At 39.4% G+C, this 24,238-nt stretch overlaps 1 protein-coding gene across 5 annotated transcripts in view; it reads left to right on the forward strand.

The window, feature by feature from the left end:
- Positions 1-24,238, forward strand: part of pfkpa (phosphofructokinase, platelet a) — a 107,352-nt gene that overhangs the window by 25,250 nt on the left and 57,864 nt on the right. For 3 of the 5 annotated variants that reach the window (XM_048614710.1, XM_048614726.1, XM_048614717.1), the window contains exons 4-11: positions 1,673-1,862; positions 8,133-8,298; positions 14,354-14,398; positions 14,515-14,623; positions 18,195-18,290; positions 18,552-18,647; positions 22,922-23,014; positions 23,859-23,984. In XM_048614710.1, the coding sequence (XP_048470667.1) occupies positions 1,673-1,862; positions 8,133-8,298; positions 14,354-14,398; positions 14,515-14,623; positions 18,195-18,290; positions 18,552-18,647; positions 22,922-23,014; positions 23,859-23,984 (921 nt within the window). The remainder of the gene's footprint in view (positions 1-1,672; positions 1,863-8,132; positions 8,299-14,353; positions 14,399-14,514; positions 14,624-18,194; positions 18,291-18,551; positions 18,648-22,921; positions 23,015-23,858; positions 23,985-24,238) is intronic. The other 2 variants (XM_048614736.1, XM_048614742.1) reach the window with 1 other exon arrangement.

A 24,238-nucleotide genomic window follows, 5' to 3' on the forward strand; every position in this document is an offset into this window, starting at 1 on the left:
CTTCCAAAATGCATCACCTCGCATTTGCCTGGATTGAACTCCATCTGTCCAAGTGGATGAAGCAGATGGGAGTTAGATGTTGGGTATGTCATTGTCTTAATGCAGTTTAGATGAAGCAAATGTGAGCAGCTCAGGTAAGAGACTTCCAGAGATCCAGTGCTCACGGTTATTATGGCAGATCATCATCGGATGGCTCGAGACAGTGCAATAGGTTGCCACAGAAGTCCAAATTTGGCACAGTGAGTGGAGTCAATGTCTAGACAGACAAGTGTTGACACTCAAAGCATTTTGTCAAGATAACCTTATCCAGTTGCACTAAAGTCACCTTGGACATTTCCCCCATAGCCCTGCAATATTTTTCCCCTCCAAATATTGATCCAGTTCTCTTTCGAATGTTACTGTTGAATCAACTTCATCCATCCTTTTGGGCATTTCATCAGAGGGCTCATGAAAGTCTTTTGCCATTCACCTGAAATCTATGTCATTTGGTTAACAATCCCATTGCTAATTGAAATAATTCTCCTAATTACTGTAACAAAGCCATCCATGACTTTGAATGCCTCTATTTAAGCTTCTCCTTAACATTCTCTGCTCCAAGAACAGCAACCACAGCTTTTCCACTCTCTTCAGACAATGAAATTCCCTGTGTCTCGTAACATTCTCGTGAATCACTCCCGCATTCTCGACAAAATCTTGACATCCTTCCTAATGTGTAGTGCCCAGGTTTGAACAAGTACACCAGCTGAAGCCTACATAACCAGTCACCACCTTCCCCTGCAACTGTGCCATCCAACACACCTTGCTTTTTCTTTTATAATTACATCATTCAGTTCCTAATTGCTTCCTCTGCTCATTCTTTCTATCAAAACACACCACTCAACCATTTCTGTGTTAAATTTAATCTGCCTATTCTATCAGTCTACATCCTCTCGAAGCTGATACAGTCCTCACTGTTTCTTACACTGCAGAGCTTTATTTCATCTTTGTTTCATCCCTTCAGTAACGTCAGATGCATCTATTTGGATTGGAGACTGGTAGCCTCTTTATTTTTATTGTATTCAGTATCTCTACTGTCTCCCTCTTTTACTTTTGCAAGGGCAGCATTCTCTTCTTTCTTGAAGACAAAATGCAGAGGAAGTCATGGAGACTAGTACAATTATGACATTTAAAAGGCATCTAGATGAGTACATGAATAGGAAGCGTTTAGAGGGATATGGGCCAAATGCTGGCAAATGGGACAAGATCAGATTGGGATGTCTGGTTGGCGTGGATGAGTTGGACCAAACGGTTTGTTTCCATGCTGTATGATTCTACGACTCTAAGACTCTATGAAGCTTTAGACCCTCAGTGATGCCCTTCACCACCACAAGAATATCATATTTTTAAATACTCAATAAACATCACCCTTCCTATGAGAAGACTTTTATGTACTCTTCATAGTCAAGCATCTAATTGATTCTCATACTCTTTCTTTGCATCCCTAATTGCTTTTTGTTTATTCTTTCTGTATTTATTGTAGTATGTGACTCAATGCGAAATAGCTAGTTGAGTGACAATTTCACTCCTTTTATACATTTTGAATGTAGTCACTTAAAGTTCTTCAGTGGTTGCTCTGATCTCTCACAAAAACATATGAGGAAGATCACCAGGAACCTGTGTGCTTTGTTTTCAGGGTGGGACAGTTATTGGAAGCGCACGCTGTAAAGAATTTCGTACCCGTGAGGGTCGTCTCCGGGCTGCCAACAATCTCATCCAACACGGCATAACAAACCTGTGTGTGATCGGTGGAGATGGTAGCTTAACTGGTGCAAATCTCTTTCGTGAAGAATGGCAAGGCCTACTGCAGGAACTCATCCAACAAGGTATATTTTGTGTTTGGGTCCTGTGGCTTTTCTTTCAGATACCGGATATAGAGTGGTATTCCGCATAACAATAATCCTTGTGAAGTTATACTTTTTTGCTTTCAGTGCCATTTTTAAAAAATACAAAAGTCTTTGCCTGAAAATGCGTAAGTATTGCCACTAGCAGTGTAAGTGCCATATCCATGCAGTCTTTGAAAAGAAATATGAATCATGTATAAAATGGTGTATTTTAAAGATAGTCTTTAGAAATTGCTAAGTAGCAACTACTGCTTTACTGTTGTAGATAATAAGTTAATCTATGGCTGTCACATATTCTGCAATGTTTATGGTTTAGTGCAACTCAGTTGAGAAAATATTGATACCAGTTTCACCCATGATTCTTTAATAATGAGATTTCTGATTTATTGAGAGCTTTTAATTTCAATAAGATTTGAAATTTATAAAGATACAGTGATTACATCAATTAAGTTGAAAGTGATATTGAGTTCAGGGAAGTACTGAGGCTGGTTTGTAATGATATTTTAATTATATTTTCATATCTGCTATTAACTTGCTGAACTCATTATGAATTCTCCATGCAGTGACCTAATTTGGTGGAAATATGGCCACCATTTCGGAAAGAATTTTCTGGTGAAATCCATTTGATTTTAATGATCTTGCAAATGTATTAATCAATATTCAGGTGCACAAGTGACATAGCCACACTTCTACATTCTACCTACATTGATGAGCAGAGAGAAATTTTGTGTTACTTCTGATTATTTTCCAAAAGGATGCTTTAAGACTGTGATGTGATGACATATTAAAGTAATTAGTGCAGCTGTCAACCTAAACCAGAAGAGTTTGAAGAAAGTAATGCTCAACATTTCATGGGTTACTGAACAGTGCAAGAGTAGGACCAAATTACTGCAGATGCTGGAATCTGTACAGTGCAAGTTGTCTTGTTAAGTCAGTTTGTCATGTACCTTGTTCTGAGTCAGATTCAGTTAACAAATCATGCATAATAACCTCAGCATTGTTGGATTACTTCAGATGAGACATTGGCTGTGTCATTGCAGAGTAACAATCATGTTTATTCATGTGGCAAGTTTGCTGCAATATAACAACCCAAGGAGTTCAAAAGAGCATTATAAAACAAATTTCAGGGCTTGGTGAACAAAAGTTTTGCCACACATGTGCATTTCAGGAGATTCTTAAAGGAGGAAAGAAGTTTAAAAAGCTATGGGAGGGAGATAAAGATTCGAAGACCTAGGCATCTGAAGGCGCATCTATCAATGATAGAGCAAGTATTGACCAGAAGGCCAGAATTGGAGCAACACAATTATCTGAGATAAAATAAAAACAGAAAGTGCTGGTGAAACTCAGCAGGTCTGGCAGCATTTGTGGAAAAAGAAAAAAGTTGATTTTTTGAGTCCAGTATGACTTTCTTCGGAATGAAGACCTTTATGAAGCTGGAAACTATGGACCAGTTAACCTAACATATGTCCTTGGGAAAATGCTAGGGCCCATTACTAAAGAAGAAGTACCAGGGCATTTAGAAAACCTTAATATTATCAAACTGTGTCAACGTGGTTTTGTGAAAGGGAAATCATGTTTGAAGTATTTGCTGGAGTTCTTTGAGGATATTCAAGGATATTCCCCGATAAAGGGGAATCAGTAGACTGGATGTATTTGCATTTTCAGAAGCTATTTGATAGGTGGTATATAAGAGGTTGTTGCACAAGCTCAGATCTCACTGTATTGAGGGTAATGTATTGATATGGACAGAACATGCAGTAGACATCCAGAGTCTGGATTAATGATTTTTCGTTGAGGTTGGAAATACATAATGTGAAGTGCCACAAGTATCAGTTCTAGAGCTTCAATTATTTACAATCTATATCAAGATTTGGAAGAGGGGGAGAGAATGTAATGCAGAGTAATGTGTCCAAATTCACTTAAGATGCAAAAATAGGTAGGAGGGTGTGTTAAATGAGGACATAAAGTATTTGCAACAATATAGGTCAATTGTGAGTGCAAATTCATAGCAGATGGAGGTTAATGTAGGAAATTGTGAGGTCATGAACTTTGGTAGGAAGAATCAAGAGATAGACAATTATTTAAACTGAGAGAGACTCCATAAAAGAGCAGCGCAGAGCGATCTGGATGTTCTCCTAGGTGAAACAAAGTTAGCATGCAGGTGTCACAAGTAATTAAGAAGGCAAATGGGATTTTGGCCTTTATTGCTAGGAGGTTTGAATTTTAAAAATGGCGAAATCTTGTTACAACTGTAAAGGCTGATGGTGAGGCCACACCTGGTATACCATGGACAGTTTTGGTTCCCACATTTCATATGGATGTTTTGGCATTGGAGGCAGGGGAGGCAATGGCCTAGTGGTATTATCACTGAAATGTTAATCCAGAGATCCAGGTAATGCTCTGGGGACCCGGGTTCGAATCCTGCCATGGCAGATGGTGGAATTTAACCTCAATAAATATCTGGAATTAAGGGTCTAAATGATGACCACAAATCAATTGTCAGGGAAAAACAAAGCTGGTTCACTAACATCTTTTAGGGGAGGAAACTGCCATCCTTACCTGGTCTGGCTTACATGTGACTCCAGATCTACAGCAATGTGGTTGACTCTTAACTGCCCTCTGGGCAACAAATGCTGGCCTAGCCAGTGACACCCTCATCCTGTGAATGAGTGAAACAAAAGAGATTCAGTAGGTTGATTCCAGTGATGAAGGGGTTGACTTATCAAGACCAGCAAACAAATTCGGCCTTTATTCATTGAAGTTAAGATTGAGGGGAATCTTATTGAAGCATGTAAGATTTTGAGAGGGCTTGACAGGATAGATATCGAGAAGGTGTTTCCACTAGTCAAGGAATCTCAAACAAGGTTACAGAATAAGGGGACGCTCATTTAAAACTGAGATGCAAATGAATTTATTCTCTCAGAGTAGTGAATGTTTGGAATTCGCTACCCAGAGAATTCTGAATGTTGAATTGCTGAAAACCTTTAAAGAGTAGGTAGATATGGAGTTAGAACCATAGAATCCTTCCAGTGCAGCAAGAGACTATTTGGTCCATTAAGTCTGCACCAACCCTTCAAAGAATATCCCACCCAGACCCAAACTTTGGATGGAAGAATCAAGAGATCGAATGTTATTTAAACCGAGAGAGACTCCAAAAAAGAGCAGCGCAGAGGGATCTGGGTGTTCTTCTACGTGAAACACAAAGTTAGCATACAGGGATTACATGTCATTAAAAAAGCAAATGTGATTTTGGTATTTATTGCTAGGGAAATCTTGTTACAATGGTAAAGGCTGGTGGTGAGGTCACACCTGGAGTACTGTGAACAGTTTTGGTCCTCACATTTGAAAAAGGATGTTTTGGCATTGGAAGAAGTTCAAAAGAGATTCAGTGGGCTGATTCCAGGGTTTGACTTATCAAGAGCCACTGTGCCACCCCAGTTGACACCTGATCTGGCATGGAAGAGGAATTAAGGCCAGGGGCACATTAACCATGATCTTGTTGAATGGCTGGGCAGGGGTGAGAGACTGAATGGCCTAGTCCTCCTATTTCCCATGTTTCTCATGGAGGAATGGTGAATCCAGGTCTTTGAGAGATTTCCAAACATAGGTGTGAATTTTAAAATGTATAAGGAATGGAGAGCAATTGACGGAGACTTGGAAAGGCAAGGAACGAGGAGGTCCTGCCGAACATTACTGGATAAGCTCACTTGAATTTTGTTTTCACAATCTTCTGAGTAGGAACCAACCTGACTTGGGAGGTGCTGGTGATGCGTTCGAGATCTATGGGATAAGAACATTGGTTTGCTGGGTTAACTAGCTGAGAGGAGAGGGGCTGCAGTGGTGATCCTGGAGAGAGGGTCTAATCATGACAGATTAGCTTTTTGAGAGTATTGACAGAAAACAAAATCTTGTATTTCACCTGGCCTACAAGCATCAGCAATCCTCTTAAAAAACATGCTGTGCTGCAGAGGAACCATTCTCACTTCTTTCAGCTCCCAATTTTCACAAGGCCCGCAAAACCAGATGTGCAAAATTAAATCTAAGGCTACTTCTCTTTGCAGTCAAGGTGATAGATTCATTTTCCCTGAGATAGAGCCTGGAATCTGTAATCTGATTATTCAGGCTACTGCTTTGTGTAACCTGATCTGTTTAATGTCCTTCACACTTTTAAGTTCAGGCAAGACAAACAGCTGACGTTGCAGGCAGCTCCCACTCCTGGTTAGGATCATATACTGCTAAGCCACAGCAGTCCACATTGTAACAGTGTTTTCTCAGTGCTGTTAAGTAGGAAGTTCAATAGATCTGACCAAGCATGAATGAAGGAACACCATACATTCCCAAGTCAAATTGAAGTGCTTTGGAAGTGAAGTTAAAGGTGCACCGAGAGCCCTTATCTTTTAGGTGGGAGAGGATGTGGATTTATTGTTGAAGCCGTAGAGAATTTCAACAGTATGTCTTGTAGTTTATACAGCAGCAGCCATAGTTTGTCAGTGGTGGATGGGAAACCAACCAAGGTACTTTCTCCTCGGTAGTATCAAGCTTCTTGAGCATTGTTGGAGCTGTACCCATCCAGGAAAGCGGCCAAAATTCCATTACTCCCAGTATGCCCCTTGTCAATGATGGACAAGATCAGGCAGTGAGTTGTTAGCTGCAGAGCCTCTGACCTGCTTCTGTAGCTACAGTATGCGAGTAGTTTGTTCAGTTAAGCCTTGGCTCCCTGGTGTGACCAGGATGCTGGTGATGGGGCATTTGATGTTGGTTATGTCATTGAATATCAGGGCAAATGCTAATATTATCTTGTTGAGGATGGTAATTGCCTGGAATAAATGTTGTTTGCTACTAATCAGCCTAAACCCATTGTTCAAATTCTGCACACGCAGACATAGACCCCATTGTTATTTGAGTGCTGCACAATTATCAGCAGCTGTCCCCACTTCTGACTTTGTGCTGAAGGGAATGTTATTGATAAATTAGCTGAAGATGGTGGGGTTTAGTAAATGACCCCCAGAAGCTCCTGGAGTTGTGTCCTGGACTAAAAGCTTCCACCAACATTCCTTTGTATTGTTTATGACTTCAGCCAGAGTTTTCAATCCCAATTTTCAGTGGCTACGGTTTTATTTGAAATGCTGTGATGTCTAGAGTAGCCAGTCTCAAAACATTTGGATCCATTTCTTGTTAATGTGTGGACCAAGACTCATAGAATCCCTACAACGTGTAAGCAGGCCCATCGAGTCCACACTGACCCTCTGAAGAGCATCCCACCCCGTACCCTAGGCGCTGTGGGCAATTTAGCATAGCCAATCCACCTAATCTACACATCTTTGGACTGTGGAAGGAAACCGGAGCACTTGGAGGAAACGCATGCAGACACAAGGAGACTGTGCAAACTCTACACAGACAATCACACAAGGCTGGAATTGAACCTCGGTCCATGGTGCTGTGAGGCAGCAGTGCGAATCACTGAGCCACCGTGCTGCCCGTAAAGCCTGCACTGGAAACTGGAGCTGAGTTTACTTGGCAGTACCTAAGATGAATTGTATTAAATAAATTATTGGTGAGTCAATCTGGCTGTGTTGTGAGTGGTGTAGGGTTGATGGTTTATTAAATAGCTGATTGTGCCTTGGTGAAACTTCATGCATGTTTTGGCCCACAGATTGTCCTTCTTATTTAAACTGTCAAGCTTCATGAGACCTGAGGTGGTTGGTTGCTTGTGCTTCAGGATTGAATGACTATTAAAGTGAGGGTACTCAGTACACAGACGCCTGAACAAGCTCAGGAACAGCTTCTTTCGGGCCGTTATCAGACTGTTGAATGGACTGTAGCCTCAAATAATGTAACCTGCAATGTAACTTGTATGCCTCTAAGTGTTTTTGATCTGTACATCCTTTGCTTGCTGTGATCTGCGTGTACTGCTTGTAAGCAAAGCTATTCACTGTAGTTTGGTACATGTGACGATAAAATCAATCAATCAATCAATCATTACATATCTAAATGAACAGCCTGTTTCCCATATTCCTCTTCTAAACATATTTTCGGTTAACCTTTGTCATTTGTTTTGGGAAGTTAAGATTCATCTGAAAATACCAGACTTAAGAAAATTGTATATTTTCACAATTATATAATCTGTTGATGTGTTATATGTGCTACGATTTACTGGATGAAAATTATTCTGAATTACTTGTACCTTGATCCTGACTGATGAGGTGTTCAAAAATCTTCTTGTCATGCTTCTTCCCTTCCTTCGCTACATAGGTAAAATTGACCATGCAGCAGCTCAGAAGTACAGCCACTTAAACATTGTAGGCATGGTTGGATCTATCGACAATGATTTCTGTGGAACAGACATGACCATCGGTACAGATTCTGCTTTGCACCGCATTATTGAAGTGGTGGATGCCATCATGACCACTGCTCAGAGGTAAATCTAGAAGAGGACATTAAATACTGTGCAGTCAGAATTGAAATACAAAGCAATCGTAGAAAATTCAACACATAACCAGGCCATTTTTCTCATTATTTCATCCCATTGTTTGTGCTGCACTCAAACCATTTCCCATCTTTCCTCAGCTATCAGCATAATCCTCTATTTCTTTCTCCTTCGTGCTTATCTAGCTTCCACTTAAATGTACCAATGCTTTTCATTTTGACCATTCCCTACAATAGTATGTTCCGGTTTTTCAGCATTCTCTGAGTAAAGACAGTTTCTTTTGAATTTACTATGAACAGATGAATAAATGGACAAGGAACAAGAGTGTACCATTCAGCCCCTTGGCTGTGCTCCATTATTCAATAAATCACAGCTGGTTCAATTGTAATCCACATTCCCATCTACCCCTGACAACTTTATATCCCTTTGTTGATTGAGAGTCTATCTACTTTGCCTTTTGCGGTGATTGGAACCAGGTGGATCTTATTGACTATGAGATTCTCAATTCGGGTTGACAACCTGGGCCAATCAGGGAGCCCTGGCTGACAGATATAAACAGGGGATTCAGAATCTTGAGAGACTGACTCCAAGTTAGTGTACTGTGTATGTATTAATAAAGGGTGGCTTGGTGATGGAGTACCAGCTTCTGTGCAGTTATTTCACCTTAAAACAGTCAAAAGCTCTGCTTCCATTACTTTTTCTGGAAGTGAGTTCCAAAGACCTATAACCCTCTAAGAGAACTGTTTTTGCCTCATCTCTGTTTAAAATGCATGACCCCTGATTTTTAAACAATGACTAGTTCAAGATTCTCCCAGAAAACATCCTCTCCACATCTACACTGTCAAGACCCCTCAGGATTGTATTTGTTTTCATCAAGTCACCTCTTACTCTTCTGAGCTCCAGTAGATTATGAGCCAGGCCAGTCCAATCTGTCTTCATAACAAAACCTACTTATTCTGGGTATTAGTGTGGTAATCTTTCTTTGTCTGAGCTGCTTCCAACATATTTACATCCTTCCTCAAAAATGTTTACCAGTATTAAGCTAATACAGTACCACTAGAGTACTCCAGGTATGAAACTCAATGCCCTTTATAACTGACACATATACTTCCTACTTTTGTATTTAATTTCCTTCAGGACAATTGATAACATAGAGCATGGAAAGTACAGCACAGCAACAGGTCCTTTGGCCTATCATGTCAATCTTCTCCAATAATTTCCCTAGCACTGATCTAAGGGTCACTAATCTATAATTTTCTTGATTATCCCTGTTGCTCTTCTTATACAAAGGAGCAACATTGGCTATTCTCCTGCATCCTGGGGCCTTGCCTGTGTCTGAAGAGGATACAGAGATCCCTGTCAAGGCCCCAGCAATCTCCTCCCTTGCCTCCCTCAGTATTTTTGGATAAATTCCCTTAGGCCCTGGGCAATTAGCTTAATGCTTTTCAAACATTCTATCAGCTTTCCCAATTACTGGCTGCTCCTGTATACTAACTTGTTGTGATTCATGCACTAGGACATCCAAACCCTTTTGCATCTCAAAGCTCTACAATTTCTCACCATTTGTATAATTAGTATGATTATTCCTGCCAAAACAGACAATTTCATGTCTTCCTACGTCAAACTCCGTTTGCCATTTCTTTGCCCACTCACTTACCGATTTATAAACTTTTTTTTCCTCCTTATGTCTCTTTTCACAATTTACTTTCCTATCAGACTTTGTGCCATCATTATTTTTGGCAACCATACCTTCTGTCCCTTTATCCAAGTAATTTAGCTAAGCATTTGAGGTTGCAGCACTGCCCTCTGTGAAACAATAAACCTTAAATCTTGCCAACCTTACAAGACTCATTTATGCTTACTCTCTCCTCTCTTCTGTCTAACTACTACAACCACAAGCTTTTATTTTTGCACTAAGCTCTGAAGTGTCACTTTATCACTGTAAGATTATTTCTCCACTATTTTTCAATGCCCAGTTTATAAACTGTAGCTATGTATTTCCACGAAGTGTTATTTTGATCGCCTATAGTAAATTTAGTGGAAATTTTGTAGAATCCTCCAACAAACAAGCAGTAAAAATGCATGTTTATGATCATTACACAAGTGTTCTAGAATTCTGAAGTTAAGTTGGGAGACTTGAACAGGTCCCATGGAAATTCAGGAAGTTCATCTCTGTGATACTTGGAGAGGAATCAGTGCTCTTAAGGCCTATGAACAAGAGAGCTCACTGCCAGATGACTCTATAAACCTCTTGCCACTGCTCCATTTACCTTCACCTCGAGTAAATGCAAAGAAAATCTATGTCATTACAATAAGGACCATTTGTTCTGTTGCCCCTGCTGCTTCTTACCCCCATCTCCTGTCCCCCATCATTCCCTTTGCCAAATATTCTCCTTCATTTCTTTGAATCATGCCGTGTAATTTTTTTTACATCCTTGGAGAGGGCAGACATGGCCAAGGTTTAATGCTTCACCTTAAGGCCATGGGGAAACAGAGGTGTTGCCATGGAGAATGCACCAGTCAGTCATTATTAACTAATACATTCTCCATGGCAATGCCTTCGTGAATCAGAGTCCACTTGCCAAACAATAACACATTCCTTTCATGCAATATAAATATGACCTTCCCTTTCTGTATTTCTGGCTAATTGCCATGGCAAAATGCTTTGCCAAAGTGTTTTTTATTCAGCAATACTCATGTTCAAAAAATACTTTGATGGCAAAACACTAACTATATGTCCATTTCTGAAGCGAGGTTGATTTTATTTTGGTTTCAAGAGCATTTTGATGTGTTGGCAACAGAATTAACTTTCTTAAAACTGTTTATTGATAATTCTGCTGTTATGTGGGGTGTCCTTCATCAGAGCTTAGCACGCTGTTGTTTTATGGCATGTTTCAAACTGATTAAGCAAGTTTATCTTAATAACAGGAAGGCCTTATCCTTTCAGGCATAAGCCACTTGAAATATGTCACTTGCAAATGGTTAAAGAAAACTAGAATATTTATCTCTTTGTAAGTGTTACCTAAATGGCCAATACCACCACCTGTCAGATGGTGCAAATTCCCTTTGTATTGGAGTGTTAATGATTACATTAAACATCTTGAGTAGAAACCTTGCTGCAGGTACAGGTGTGCTTTCTAGAAAACACCAGTAATATTTGTGTTTATTTAAATGCTGCAGGTTTTATGGTACTACTTAAACTCAATGCACATTGCTTGACAAATGCAGCCAAATTGTACCACAACAAATGGTGGATTGTTGCCACAATATTACTGTGACTGTAGAAGGACCTTTCATAACCTGAGGGCTTTTTAGTCCTCTCAACTCGAATGGAAATATCGCTAACTTTTAAAAAATATTCCCCTCATAATTGTGACCCCCTTGCTGATGTTGGTGTGAATCTATTTTAATTATTATTTCTATAGCACACCAAAACTAGTTATAATATTACAGTTGTAAGCTAAGGTCTTGTACACTTGCTGCAGATTTTACTATGGCTTCACACTTTGCAATGTTACTTTGATGTCGTCATGTTGTGACCTTCCTGTTCAATGCTGCTGTGCAGAACTGCATATTGCTGAAGCTCCTGCTTTAACTTCCCAGCACAACTGACCCAAATACAAAGAAAGAGATTATAATCCAGTATTCAGATTCTAATGAAAGGCCACAGACCTGAAATATTGCCTTTGACTTCCAATTTAAGTCACAAACAAGAAATGTAGGCTATTTCCTGAACTTGCACATGTGTGCTTTAGGTGGATCACTGGGAATTTGAATGCTGCAGTTAATTAACTATCATGAGGGAGGTTTGATAGGTGGGCTGCTGACAGAGGAGAATCAATGGGAAGTCCTCCAACTCAAGGATTGGCATTTTTTTTATTCATTCACAGGATGAGGGCATCTCTGGCTAGGCCAGCATTTATTGCCTAATCCTAATTGCCTAGGGGCCAGTTAAGTGTTGTGGGTCTGGAGTCACACGTAAGTCAGACCAGGTAAGGATGGCCGATTCCTTCCCTAAAGGACGTTAGTGAACCAGATGGAGTTTTTCCTGACAATTGTTAATTTATATTGAATTCAAATTCCACCATCTGCCATGGTGGGATTCGAACCCAGGTTCCCAGAACATTACCTGGGTTTCTAGATTAATAGTCCAGCAATAATACCACTAGGCCATCACCTCCCCAGGTGACCCACTGGCTAAGGTGGGAGCTCCAAGCTTGAAGATAAAGATTGCAAGGAACGTGGCAAGAAATGTTTTCTTGCTGAGCTTTGTTTTTAAAGAAAAAGCCATTGCTACCTGTCATGATCCTGGAAGGGCAGTTCTTATAGGGGACAGCCAGCACCCATATCTGCAAGCCTTATAAGCCATTATCAAGCAGAGGAGAGGGGGACCCAATGGGTGATCCATCACGTCACTGCCCTCCCAAACCCCAACCACACCTCACATCCCTCTTTCAACTCTCCGCATTGGCCTAGTCTAGGTGTGCCTACTCTGCTAACTAAAACACACAGTCAGTGTGGGTGATGGGGCTTGAAACAAGCACCATAAGGTGGGGTCATTTGCTCAGTTGGCTGGATGGCTGCTTTGCAATGCAGAATGATGTCAACAGCACGGGTTCAATTCTCATATCATCTGAGGTTACCAACCTTGCTCCCTTGCCTGAGATGCAGCGACCCTCAGGTTAAATTCTCCGATGACAGAGCAGTCCTATCACCCACCTGGACTGTGGCAACTTTAACTTTTAGCTATTTAATTGAAAATGAATTTTCTCAACTGATTGTCCACTTCCATTCCAGACCCTGTGTGAATTCAAAAATCCATTAAGTTAGCTCAATTTCTTTCACCACACATGCTACCAAACTGCTGAGAATTTTCAGTTCCTCTTCTTCTCATTATAATTTCTTGTATTAATCAGCACTGATAACATTTAAAATATCTGAGGCTATCTAGTGATGCCTGTAAACCTCGATAGTTATGAGCGAAACTGTTTTCACATACTTTGAGTGTTCATCACCAATTCCTCATTTTATGCTTTCCCCAAATTATTTACCATTACCATTCTGTGTATCAGGGAAAATGGCTCATGAGCACTGTAAAGCCAAGGGAGTGTTTTTTTTTGCTCCTGCAGAACTTTCTGAACAATACCCAGTAATGGTAGTGTAATAATTTGGAGAAGCAATTTCCTGCTTTATATTCCATTTGCCAGATCTGTGCCTATTCACTTAACCTATAAACCTCTTTTATAAACATCTGAGGGGTGACCTCAGAGGTTTAAAAAATCATGAGGGGCATGTGTAGGGCGAATAACCAAAGTTGTTTTTTTCCCGGGGTAAGGGAGTCCTAAACTAGAGGGTGTAGGTTTGAGGTGAGAGGGAAAAGGTTTAAAAGGGACATAAGGGGCAACTTCTTCATGCAGAGTGTGATGTGCATATGGAATGAGCTGTTAGAAGAAGTGGTGGAGGCTGGTACAATTACAAGATTTAAAAGGCATCTGGATGGGTATATGAATAGGAAGAGTTAGAGGGATATGGGCCAACTGCTGGCAAATGGGATGAGATTAACTTAGCATATCTGGTCAGCCTGGATGATTTGGATCGAAGTGTCTATTTCTATGTTGTACAGCTCTATGGCTGTATGAGTCCACCTGGAATACATATCCTGATCCATGAAAACCTCCTGTTAAGCATTGTAGTAGAGAAGAGCTCAACTGAGTTCAGGAGCCAATTTATCTATTGTCTGAGAGATTGTAGTAACCTTTTCACTGAAAGCATCCAACAGTAGGACTGATGCAAGAGTTGTCCCTCATTCATGATGTGCTTGATTTCCATTAAAATTCTTCAAGAGACATTTCATCAAGGAAGACTGGCTCATCAATAGCTTTCCTGCTAGTCATCTCCATACCCTTAAAGAGACTGCTTTCCTAAAACAGCAGGAGCAGGCATGGCTTCCAAATAGGAGAACACTATTTTGTAAGTTGTGGAAGCAGATAGGGGAGAGGAGACATAAAATAATTAATTCTGTAACTCTTTCCCTATTCTTTTGCAGCCATCAGAGGACATTTGTGCTGGAAGTGATGGGGAGACATTGCGGGTGAGCAAACTAATTTGTGACATTTGACCTGTAGTTTTAAGATCAACATGATTGAAGTTACTGGGAATCTTTTTGAAGAGAGGAATGGAAGATAATGAAATATCTCTTGCTTTTAGATACCTAGCTCTAGTAAGTGCCTTGGCTTGTGGTGCAGACTGGGTTTTCATCCCTGAAAGCCCTCCAGCAGACGGCTGGGAGGATCAGATGTGCCAGAAACTCTCAGAGGTAAAACATCATAGAGGACACATGACATTGGCTTTTTTTGGAAATGCTAGACCTAGTAGAAACAGTGAATTTGAAATTAGTATTTGTTATTTATATTAGACAGGATTTACATTGGCAAATTCTTAGTGCATGATGCCAATGAGTTTCATGGGTAAAATAAAATCAGAAAGTAAGCAGCTGGGATTCACTTTTTGTTTCACGATTTAAATAATGCTTCTTGTACTATTGACAAAGGATTTTGGTCGCAGGTGAAGGAGAGTGTGACCTTCTTCTGTTGATAACAAATGGAAAAAGTCAGTCTTTTTTTAATTTATTCATTCATGGGATGTGGGTATCGCTGGCTGGGCCAGCAGTTATTACCCATCCCTAATTGCCCAGAGGGCAGTTAAGAGTCAACCAGATTGCTGTGGGTCTGGAGTCACATGTAGGCCAGACCAGGTAAGGATGGCAGTTTCCTTCCCTGAAGGACATTAGTGACCCAGATCGGTTTCTCCGAAAAGAAGTGATCATTTCATGGCCATCATTAAACTCTTAATTCCAGAACATTGTTGAATTCAGATTCCACTATCTGTCATGGCAGGATTTGAACCCAGGACCCCAGAACGTTATCTGTGTCTCTGGATTAATAGTCTAGCAATAATACCACTGGGCCATCGCCTATCCGAAGTCAAAGTATAGGATGAGGAATAGTGTATTATTGCACTCTGAATTTTGCTGTAATTACTGCAGAATCTTGCCTTTTAACAGAAATATTAGTTCTGTTGCTTTATCTAACATATTATCAGATTCTAAGCTGTGCAACTGGTAATCGCCTTTATACGATATGAAATTACTTCATACAGCACTGCAAAGTTTCCATCCATCATCTGTGGCATTATGTTGGTAAGAAAAATAATTCCAAAAGTGATTGACATCCAAAAGCTGATAACCTTTCACAGAAATAGTTTACAGTTGGAGACTAGCGTAAATTATAAGCACAACTTTTTTGTTACCATTTATGATAAAATCAGGAAGAGATATCAGATGGATATCTAGACCAGTGGAGTTAATTGCATGTCTAACTTCTTGAGCTGAATTTATGGGTGCCGAGATGGTAAATTTCAATCAGGAAATCTACAAATTCGCCTTGGTAAAAGGTGCTGATATGGGTGGAGGGGAGTGGGGCTTGACATTGGATGAGTTCTGGATGGAGTTAGGTGCTGGAAGTGCACAGGCTGGCAAGGCTGGCTGGTTAGAAAGCCTGCCTGAGTTCTCAGGGACTTGTACCCAGTTATTGCATAAGATTTTAAGTAATTTGTCTCTCACCACTCATTCCCTCTCACTTTATTCAACCCTCACTGCCTCCTTCTGCAGGGCCCCTCTTAATGCCCAATCCAACCCAACGGCCCCTCGCAACCATTATGCTAAATTAACAGCTACTATGTAATAAGGGTAGACCCCAAAAACCATGTAGAGAAGAAAAGGCAAATAAATCTTTTAAAATCAAGTGGAACTTGAACAAATCAGACTTGTTAGTAAAAAAAATCTTTTTATGAAAACATCAAAGCTTTTAAATCTTCTTGAATGGTTAATCGTTTATAAAAACAAACAAGCTTCTGTTCTGAACCCTAATCTTTAGATAGCATTTTTAAATTATAAATGAAATTGCGACGTCAAAATTTGCTGCTGCTCTGATTGTAGCTTTTGAAATTATGATGCATAGCCTAAGGGAAATGTCAATGCATGGCTTTATTGAGACTACTAGAACAGATCCTGTCCCGACTGGACTGTCAATCAAAACAGTCTAGAGATTTTTTTTTAATAATCACTGCCAGATCTTTTTTAAAGTTTGAAGAGCAGGGCATTTAAATTTCAGACCATGACAGTAAACAGACCTGATCTGTTTTAAGAGTGTTTATATCTATTCTGTAAGTTCATGATTTTCACACTGTGGTTTAGCCTTGCAACAGCCAAATGTAGTTTCTTTAAACTTGGTGCTAAGTTCAAATGGTCTTATTGTATTTAAATCTCTCTCCTGCATAATTCATACCACTGCCCCTTTTCCACATTGGCAAATATGAAATCAGGTGGAAATAGTTGAGGCTTACACATCTGGTCCTACCACCATTTTTGGAAGTCCAAGGAGTCTAGCCTCTGATCTAAGATGCTATCTGAGTCTCTGAAATGAATACATCCTCAGAATATATTTTACCCTCCATTTGGTCAACTCAAGTTCATTTTTATAATTTGATTGTTGTCTGTCTTCATTTTACAATTAAGCTGATTGTTATGAAGATACTTGTACATTTTTACTTGTTGACCATCACTCACTGGAACTCTTCCCCATTCGTGTTCTATTCCAGTAAGATCACAAGATCATTGTAATTATAAAGAGCTAAATTCATTTGGTCTATCAGAGTTCTTTGATTCAGAAAGATCATCATACGGCCCTGCTACTGTATCGGGAAGATGATTCCATAAATATATGTATATTTGGGCGAGCTGCGAGTGCATCTGTATCAGTCCTAAAGTAGTTTTGAACATGTATCCCATAGCAGGTATGGAATTGACTCTGGTGTCAATGCAGGTGACTACCAACTGCAGCTCTGCACAACTTCCTTTGTCCTCACAACCAGCTTTTGTGATTTCACACTGCTCATCTTTTAGTATCACTACTGAACCGTAAAAAGACCAATGCTATCAGCGTCAGCTGCTGCAATAAGTTGTGCTCCCTTGACATTGATATCCTGCATTTTGTGCCTTACTAAGGCTTCTCGTAGGTTGGACTTGAAATCCTGTATCTCGCCTTCTACGTGTTCAAAAATCTCAAAATACACTTCACGGCTTCTAAATCTCCCTCCTGTGGTTGATAATTTAGCCATTTCCCAATGCTCTTCTGCACTTTATTCTAAATATTTTATTCAAAATGTTAAGTTACAGCAGTGTCTTTTTCTAATGCATTTTGCAGGTAACCATTGGGTAATTGAGGAACTTCCTGAGGTGAAACTCTGGTTTAACTGCTTATTTTGATGTTGTCTCTGCATCCTCCAATACAGTGTTTCACACTTACTAATTGCACAGTCAAAATGGGAAGTTTTCATAATTGTGAGAGGCCAACTGTGTCCGACTCTGAAAGATAAGATTACTTCTGTTTCAGACCATATACTAGCTTTGACTTCTACAGAATCCCCAAAAGCAGTAAACCAATTCTTCCATCATGTCTTAGCCAAATTATAATTTTAATAAAGTTTTAAATGTTTCCAGTTACTTGTAGAGTGTATTAATTTGAAGTGTTCCTGTTAAAAAATAATCTAGCCAGTGATTAAGAAATGGTAGCGAATGATGCTTATTGCGAAATTGATACATTTACGTTAAATTCCTACATTAGCTAATTCATTCAAATAGATCAGTTGGCATTAATATTCTCATTAAACTGCCAGAAAACAGCAATAGTATTGTACGGGCAATTTGAAACAATATATAGTCAAATTAAACGTCTTGATGGAACAGCCTTGGAAAAAAAATACTAGAATGGTGTTTGCCTCATAAAATAAATGTTCACTTTTCCAGTATTTCTTTCTGCGTTCTTTAGAACCGTTCCCGGGGCACCAGGTTGAACATTATCATAGTTGCAGAAGGAGCCATTGACAGACAAGGAAAGGCAATTCCTTCCAATGTTGTTAAGGATGTGAGTACCTGGAAAAAGATTCGGGGCAAGGTGGAGCACTAGCTGCCGTAGTTTCCCTCCTGGTGCATTCTTCTGCTGTGTGGCCCCATCTAATTTAAAAAGAATGCTCCCTTTATTTTAACAAAGAAGCTAATTTGATGGAGAGATTCCAGGATTTCAATGCTCCAGGTAGACTCCTGGGAAGGAAACTATAATGGCAGAAGATGCTCTGGTGCCTGAATTTTGATGTAGTGTCATGTATTCTTTATTTTTTTCTCTCAGAACCGTGCCCAAAAGAAAAGGCTGAATATCATAATTATATCGGAAGGGGCAATAGATTGTTACAACAAACCTATAACCTCTGACCTGATTAAGGATGTGAGTACGGGCCCTCTTGTGGTGCAACTCCTGCTCTGACCAACTGCTGCATGGCCCTTTGTCTTTCTGCCTGTGTTTATTTGCAACATGACTGCTGCATGTATTAACCCTCACTAGTGTTTTAGCCAAGAGAGTGTTCCTGTTTGCATTTGCTTTGCTTTTGTGTTTTGTCATGTGATGAGGTAATTGCATACCATTTATCATGGAGAAAATTACAGGCAGTACAGGTTGAATTTGTTCAAAAATGCATGTACATGTATCATGAGTCAAAACCAGGAAGTTTGTTTTTCAAAACTGAATGTTGCATGCAGTAAATAAATAAACATCTCACAAAATGCAGTTTGTGCCAGGATGAAGTTGTCGTCTGTTCCCTCTTTCTTTATCCCTCCAGGAAACAAACATCCTGTACTTCATGAGACAGGGGCAGAAAGTGGATGTATGACATTGGTAGAGATTTTGTTTTTGCTTGTAAGGTTGGTGAAAGGGGCTTGTGCAGCTTTTACAAAAATTAAATCCTGATATCCCATTCCTCTGGGACTATTGGTAGTGTATGCACCAAAAGTATGAAGTTTGTCGTGAAGAAAACAAAATTCAAAAGTGACATTTCTAGTGTGGATGAAAAGGCAATAATAATCTATAATGCACAATGGCAGCTACTTCACTCCCAATAATCTTTTTGGAATGTGTAGGTAATGGGATATTTTGATCCTAGGTACTATAATCAAGGCATAATGTGGTCCTGCAGGAGTTGAACTCCAGAGATGTGTACTTCTGTCTAATAGATCTCTTGTCTTTGGTGCTGCAAAATATCTACTTTATAGATTGAGGTTATACTGAATTTTAATTTGTGTATATGGTGACTTTGAGTAAATAAAACATTTCTCAGATACTTCTTGGCCTCTCTGCTCTTGTTGCACCTGCGATTGGAACTAACAAAAAAATTCTGTTTCATCCCCATTATCTCTCAAAAGACAGCTTTAGAAACTGAAGGTTAAGTGGAAAAGATTAATTCCCTTGTTTTGCAGATGATAAGAATGTAACTTTACCTGGGTAAGGGCAGTTTTAATCCAACTTGCCTTGGGGTTAACTGGATTGAATTATTCAGAAAATAATAATTGGTGAAGAAAACTAACAAAGTTCTTATACCTGTCAATTAATTGGAGCTTTTAACATGTGAAATATAGGTATGTTTAATTACATATGTTTTTATTCATTGATCTGACTTCTGACTAAGATATATCTTTTTAACTATGTCTGTGATGGCGTTGCTTGTATATTTTTACGGCTATATTAACAGATGTAATGAATCAACTTGCCTGCTTTGTATTTTTATGCACTGCCTTATGTTTGAGTCACATAAAGTTCACTTTCCCTTTCCTATTATGATGCACTGATTTGGCATTCTAAGCTAAAAAGTGAAATTATAACTTCCTTAAATGCAGGACAATTTATGAGATTCATTGCTTCACTCAAAAGAACATATGAAAAGAAAACAAAAAGTAATGAAGCTCTTCTTGTGCATTAAGGAAAGTGAAGCTATCTTTGTAGCAGACGCACTATTTTAAAATTAATGAAATGAATATGCAACAAAAGAATAATATCAGTGACACCCACCTTGAAACCACAAGGGTGAGATTACACAAGAATCCATCTGCTCCACTTTTCGCTTTATGGAGGGAAATCTGTCATTCTGGTCAGTATGATGTACAGCAGTTGACTTCCTTCTGAAATGGAAGGCTACTCCAAATGTAGCCCAGTTATATACAAAAATAATTATGCTTATAAGCCAAGATTTCCTCTTTACCTGATTATTTTATACTATTACTATGAGATTTTAAGAACAACAGAAACATATTTATGAAGTCAGATGGAATAAAGTGCAGTCTGTATCATATCAGAAAGGGATTACATAGAGATCTCAGTCAAGATAAGTATGTGCACAACACCAGGCCTTGACAATGGGACTGATAGTGTGGCTACTTTCAGAAACAAGAGCAAGAAGATTATCCTGGACAAAGACTTTTTTTTATCCATTCACAGTATATGGGTATCACTGTCTGGCAAGGACAGTGATACTCATCACAAATTGTGTTTGAGAAGTTGGTCCTAATCTGCCTCCTTGAATTATCCACACTGCTGTTAAGTATTGCATTTATGCTGAAAGACAGTGATGGATGGTGCTATAATTCCAAATCAGAATGTTGTGTGACTTGGAGAGGGGCTTGCGTATAATGCTAATCCCATGTCATTGCTGCACTTCTTCCTTTAGTTAGTTGGTAGAGGTGTTGCTGAAAGAGCCTTGATGAATTGCTGCAATGTCTTTTAGATGATACACACTGTTACCATTGTGTGCCTGTGATGGAGAGAATGAATATTTAAGGTGGTGCAATTCAGGTGGACTGCTTTATGATTGACTGGATGGTATTAAACCTCTTACATGTTGTTGGAGCTGCAATCATCCAGGCAAGTGGAGACAATTTTATCAGTCCTACTTGTAGATGGTTGACCACTTTTGGGGATTTACTTACTGCAGAATTCCCAGCGTCTGACCTGTTTCTGCAGACACAATGCTTCTATGGTGTTCAGTTTTTGGTCAATAGTGATCCCAGGAATGTTGATAGTAAGGGATCCAGTGATGGTGACATTACAGGGAGATGGTTAGAGTTTCTGTTATTGGAAATAGCCATTGCTGGCATTAGTGTTGCATGAATATTATCATGCCACGCATGTTCAAGATCTGCTGTTTTGGGCAGGGATGGTGTTATTATCTGAATTGTTGTGAAAGGTCCGAAATATTCTTCTGTGGTCAAGCAAAAATGCCTATTTCTGTCCTGATGGTTGACAGAATATCTCTGACTAAGAGCTCAAGGTGGTTGGACTCAGGACCTGAAGAACTCCTGAAGTAACATCCTGAGGCTGTGGAGATTGGCCTCCAGTGTCGACAACTAATTTCTTTTGTAATAGATGTGACTCCAACCAATGCAAAGTTTTCCCCTGATTCTCAATGACTTCAATTTAATTAGGAGTCCTTGGTGCCACACTGAGGCAAATTGAAGGCAGTTACTCACCATGCTAGATATCAGTCCTTTTGTCCCTGTTTTTGTTGAGTGTGCAGTAATGTCGGGGAGCGAGTGGCCCTGGCCAAATCTAAACTGAGCATTGGGTAAACCACTTGATAACACTGTCGCTGACACCTTTTACCACTTGTTGATTCAGAACAGCCTGATGGGACAGTAATTGACAGTAATTTGTCCTGCTTTTTGTAGACAGGGTATAACTGGGCAATTTTTCACATTGCCAGAAAGATCCCATTGTTGTAACTGTCTTGAAGCAACTTGGTGAAGGGCACAGTTAGTTCTCAAGCTCTAAGTGTTCAAGACTGCAGCTGGAATATTATCAGGGCCCATAACTTTGCTACATCTGGTGCTTTTGTCTTCACAGTCTCATAATATCATGTGGAATGAATTGAACTAATTGCAGACCTGAGAAAGAGACTTCAGGTTTCAGGCTGGTGATAATTATATAGATAGTTATATAGCTCTTGCCCTGATCTTTGCATTGTAGCACTGTTTTCCCCACTTATTGAGGATAGGGATATTTATGGAACCTGCTTGTCCCCTTTAGTTGTTTAATTGTCCAGAACCATTCATGACTGGATTATGCAAGAAACCCCAAGAAACCACACCTTCTTCTCCTAACGGTTTTCACAAGATGAAAATGTTTAAGAGTTGCCAAAAATAGTGGGTAAGAATTGTCTCTTGGGGTTTGTCAAACATTCCCGAGGTTCATTGGTATATTGCCAGTGGTTCAGCGTTAACATTAAAGCACAGTCACAGAATCAAAGTCCTTTTTAAACGTAAGGAAAGACAACACTAGTTAACAGGCTATCACCATGATAAGATTATTTTATTCAATAATAGACCCCTTGGCAAAGTGATGTCTCCACTCTGAAATAAAATTAGACTTTTAGGTCTTAATAGTTTATTCTGTTCCTATAAATTTAATACATCAACTCTTAAGCTTCTATCCAGGTAACTTCAAAAGATTCAGTTCAGTTTTAATTATTGAGGAGTATCAAAATTAATTCAAACTGAACATTAAACATGCGGACCTTAAACTTGTGGCTAATATTGTGCAAGTGCAAAATACAAGCACACAAATTGATTCTACTGGATTTCCCTTCTCTTCTACTAATAGACCCACTCTTGGGTTGTCTCAGTTTTATCTGTTAAACCAATTAGAACTAACTGTACGTTCACAAACGTTTCTGATAGCTTGTAGTCAAACGACTGGGATTTGACACACGTGTGACCATCTTAGGGCATGTCCAGAGAGGTGGTACGCCTTCTGCATTTGATCGAATCCTGGTAAGTAACTGGATCTTCCTTATACCAGTTTGGGTAGTTTGAGGGAGACCGAATGCCAGTTCCATAACAGTTGTTAGGAACAATGGAACAACATGGCATTCAGCTGCTCAAACCAGTAAATTAGATTATGGCTGATTTGTATCTTGGCTCCATCTACCATTTCACTCATGGTTTCATAACTCTGTGTGACCTAAGAATAATCAATCCAAGTTTTAATATATCCAGTAAATCTACCTTAAGTGTTTTCAGACAGTGTCAGATATGTATATTTGCACAACGAAAGTGTGAAGACACTTTTCTTGATAATGTTGCGACTCATTGTTTTTGGACTAGAGGACATGGTTTCTCCCTATGCACCCTATCAACTCTGTTTACTCCCCTTAATATGCTTCAATTAGATCTACCTTTGATCTTGTTTTTGTAAGGGAACACCAGTGTCATCCAGCACTACTGACAAAGGGAATGTTTTTTGATTGATCCAGTGTTCCTGACATTATAAAAAAAAATACCCTCCAAACTAACCATGGTACTCCATTTAAATACTGAGGAGCACACATCACTGAACTATATATCGATTGACTCACCTCTTTAGTTCTTTCAGTCTTCATGGTATCCTGCATGGTTTAGTTTCTCAAAAAAATCACTTGTTGAGAGTTCCAGCTTATCTCAGTGGCAATACTGTCATCTCTGAGTAAGAAGATATGAAACAGTTCAGATGAAGAGTCATGTGGGCTCAAAATGTTAACTGATATAAAAGGTGCTTTATTACTGCAAACTCTTCTATGAAGAAGGTTATTGCTGTCTTGTCATTGACCCTTGTTTTTGCACTTTTTCCATGATCCAGGCCAGCAGAATGGGAGTAGAAGCAGTAGTTGCCTTGCTAGAAGCTTCACCAGAGACACCAGCCTGTGTTGTTTCACTGTCTGGGAATCAGGCCATCCGAGTTCCCCTAATGGAGTGTGTACAAATGGTAAGTCATAATCGTGAGCCAAGACATTGTCTACAGGCAGCATAAATCCATGCAAGATGATCTATTTGGCAGTAATGCAAGGAAAGCTCATCTTGCAATCCATATTTTTGTTTTAAAGATTGGGTTTTAAAAAAGCTTTAGTGAATGCTTAGATTATTTAATCACCAAATGTTTGCTACCTTGATCTCATTAAACCATGAATACTTTTTGAAGCTACATGACAGAATGAATTTGAGGAATTATGTGTCAACACT

The sequence above is a fragment of the Rhincodon typus genome, chromosome 2 (genome assembly GCF_021869965.1).
Source record: "Rhincodon typus isolate 14 chromosome 2, sRhiTyp1.1, whole genome shotgun sequence".
Lineage (NCBI taxonomy): Eukaryota > Metazoa > Chordata > Chondrichthyes > Orectolobiformes > Rhincodontidae > Rhincodon > Rhincodon typus.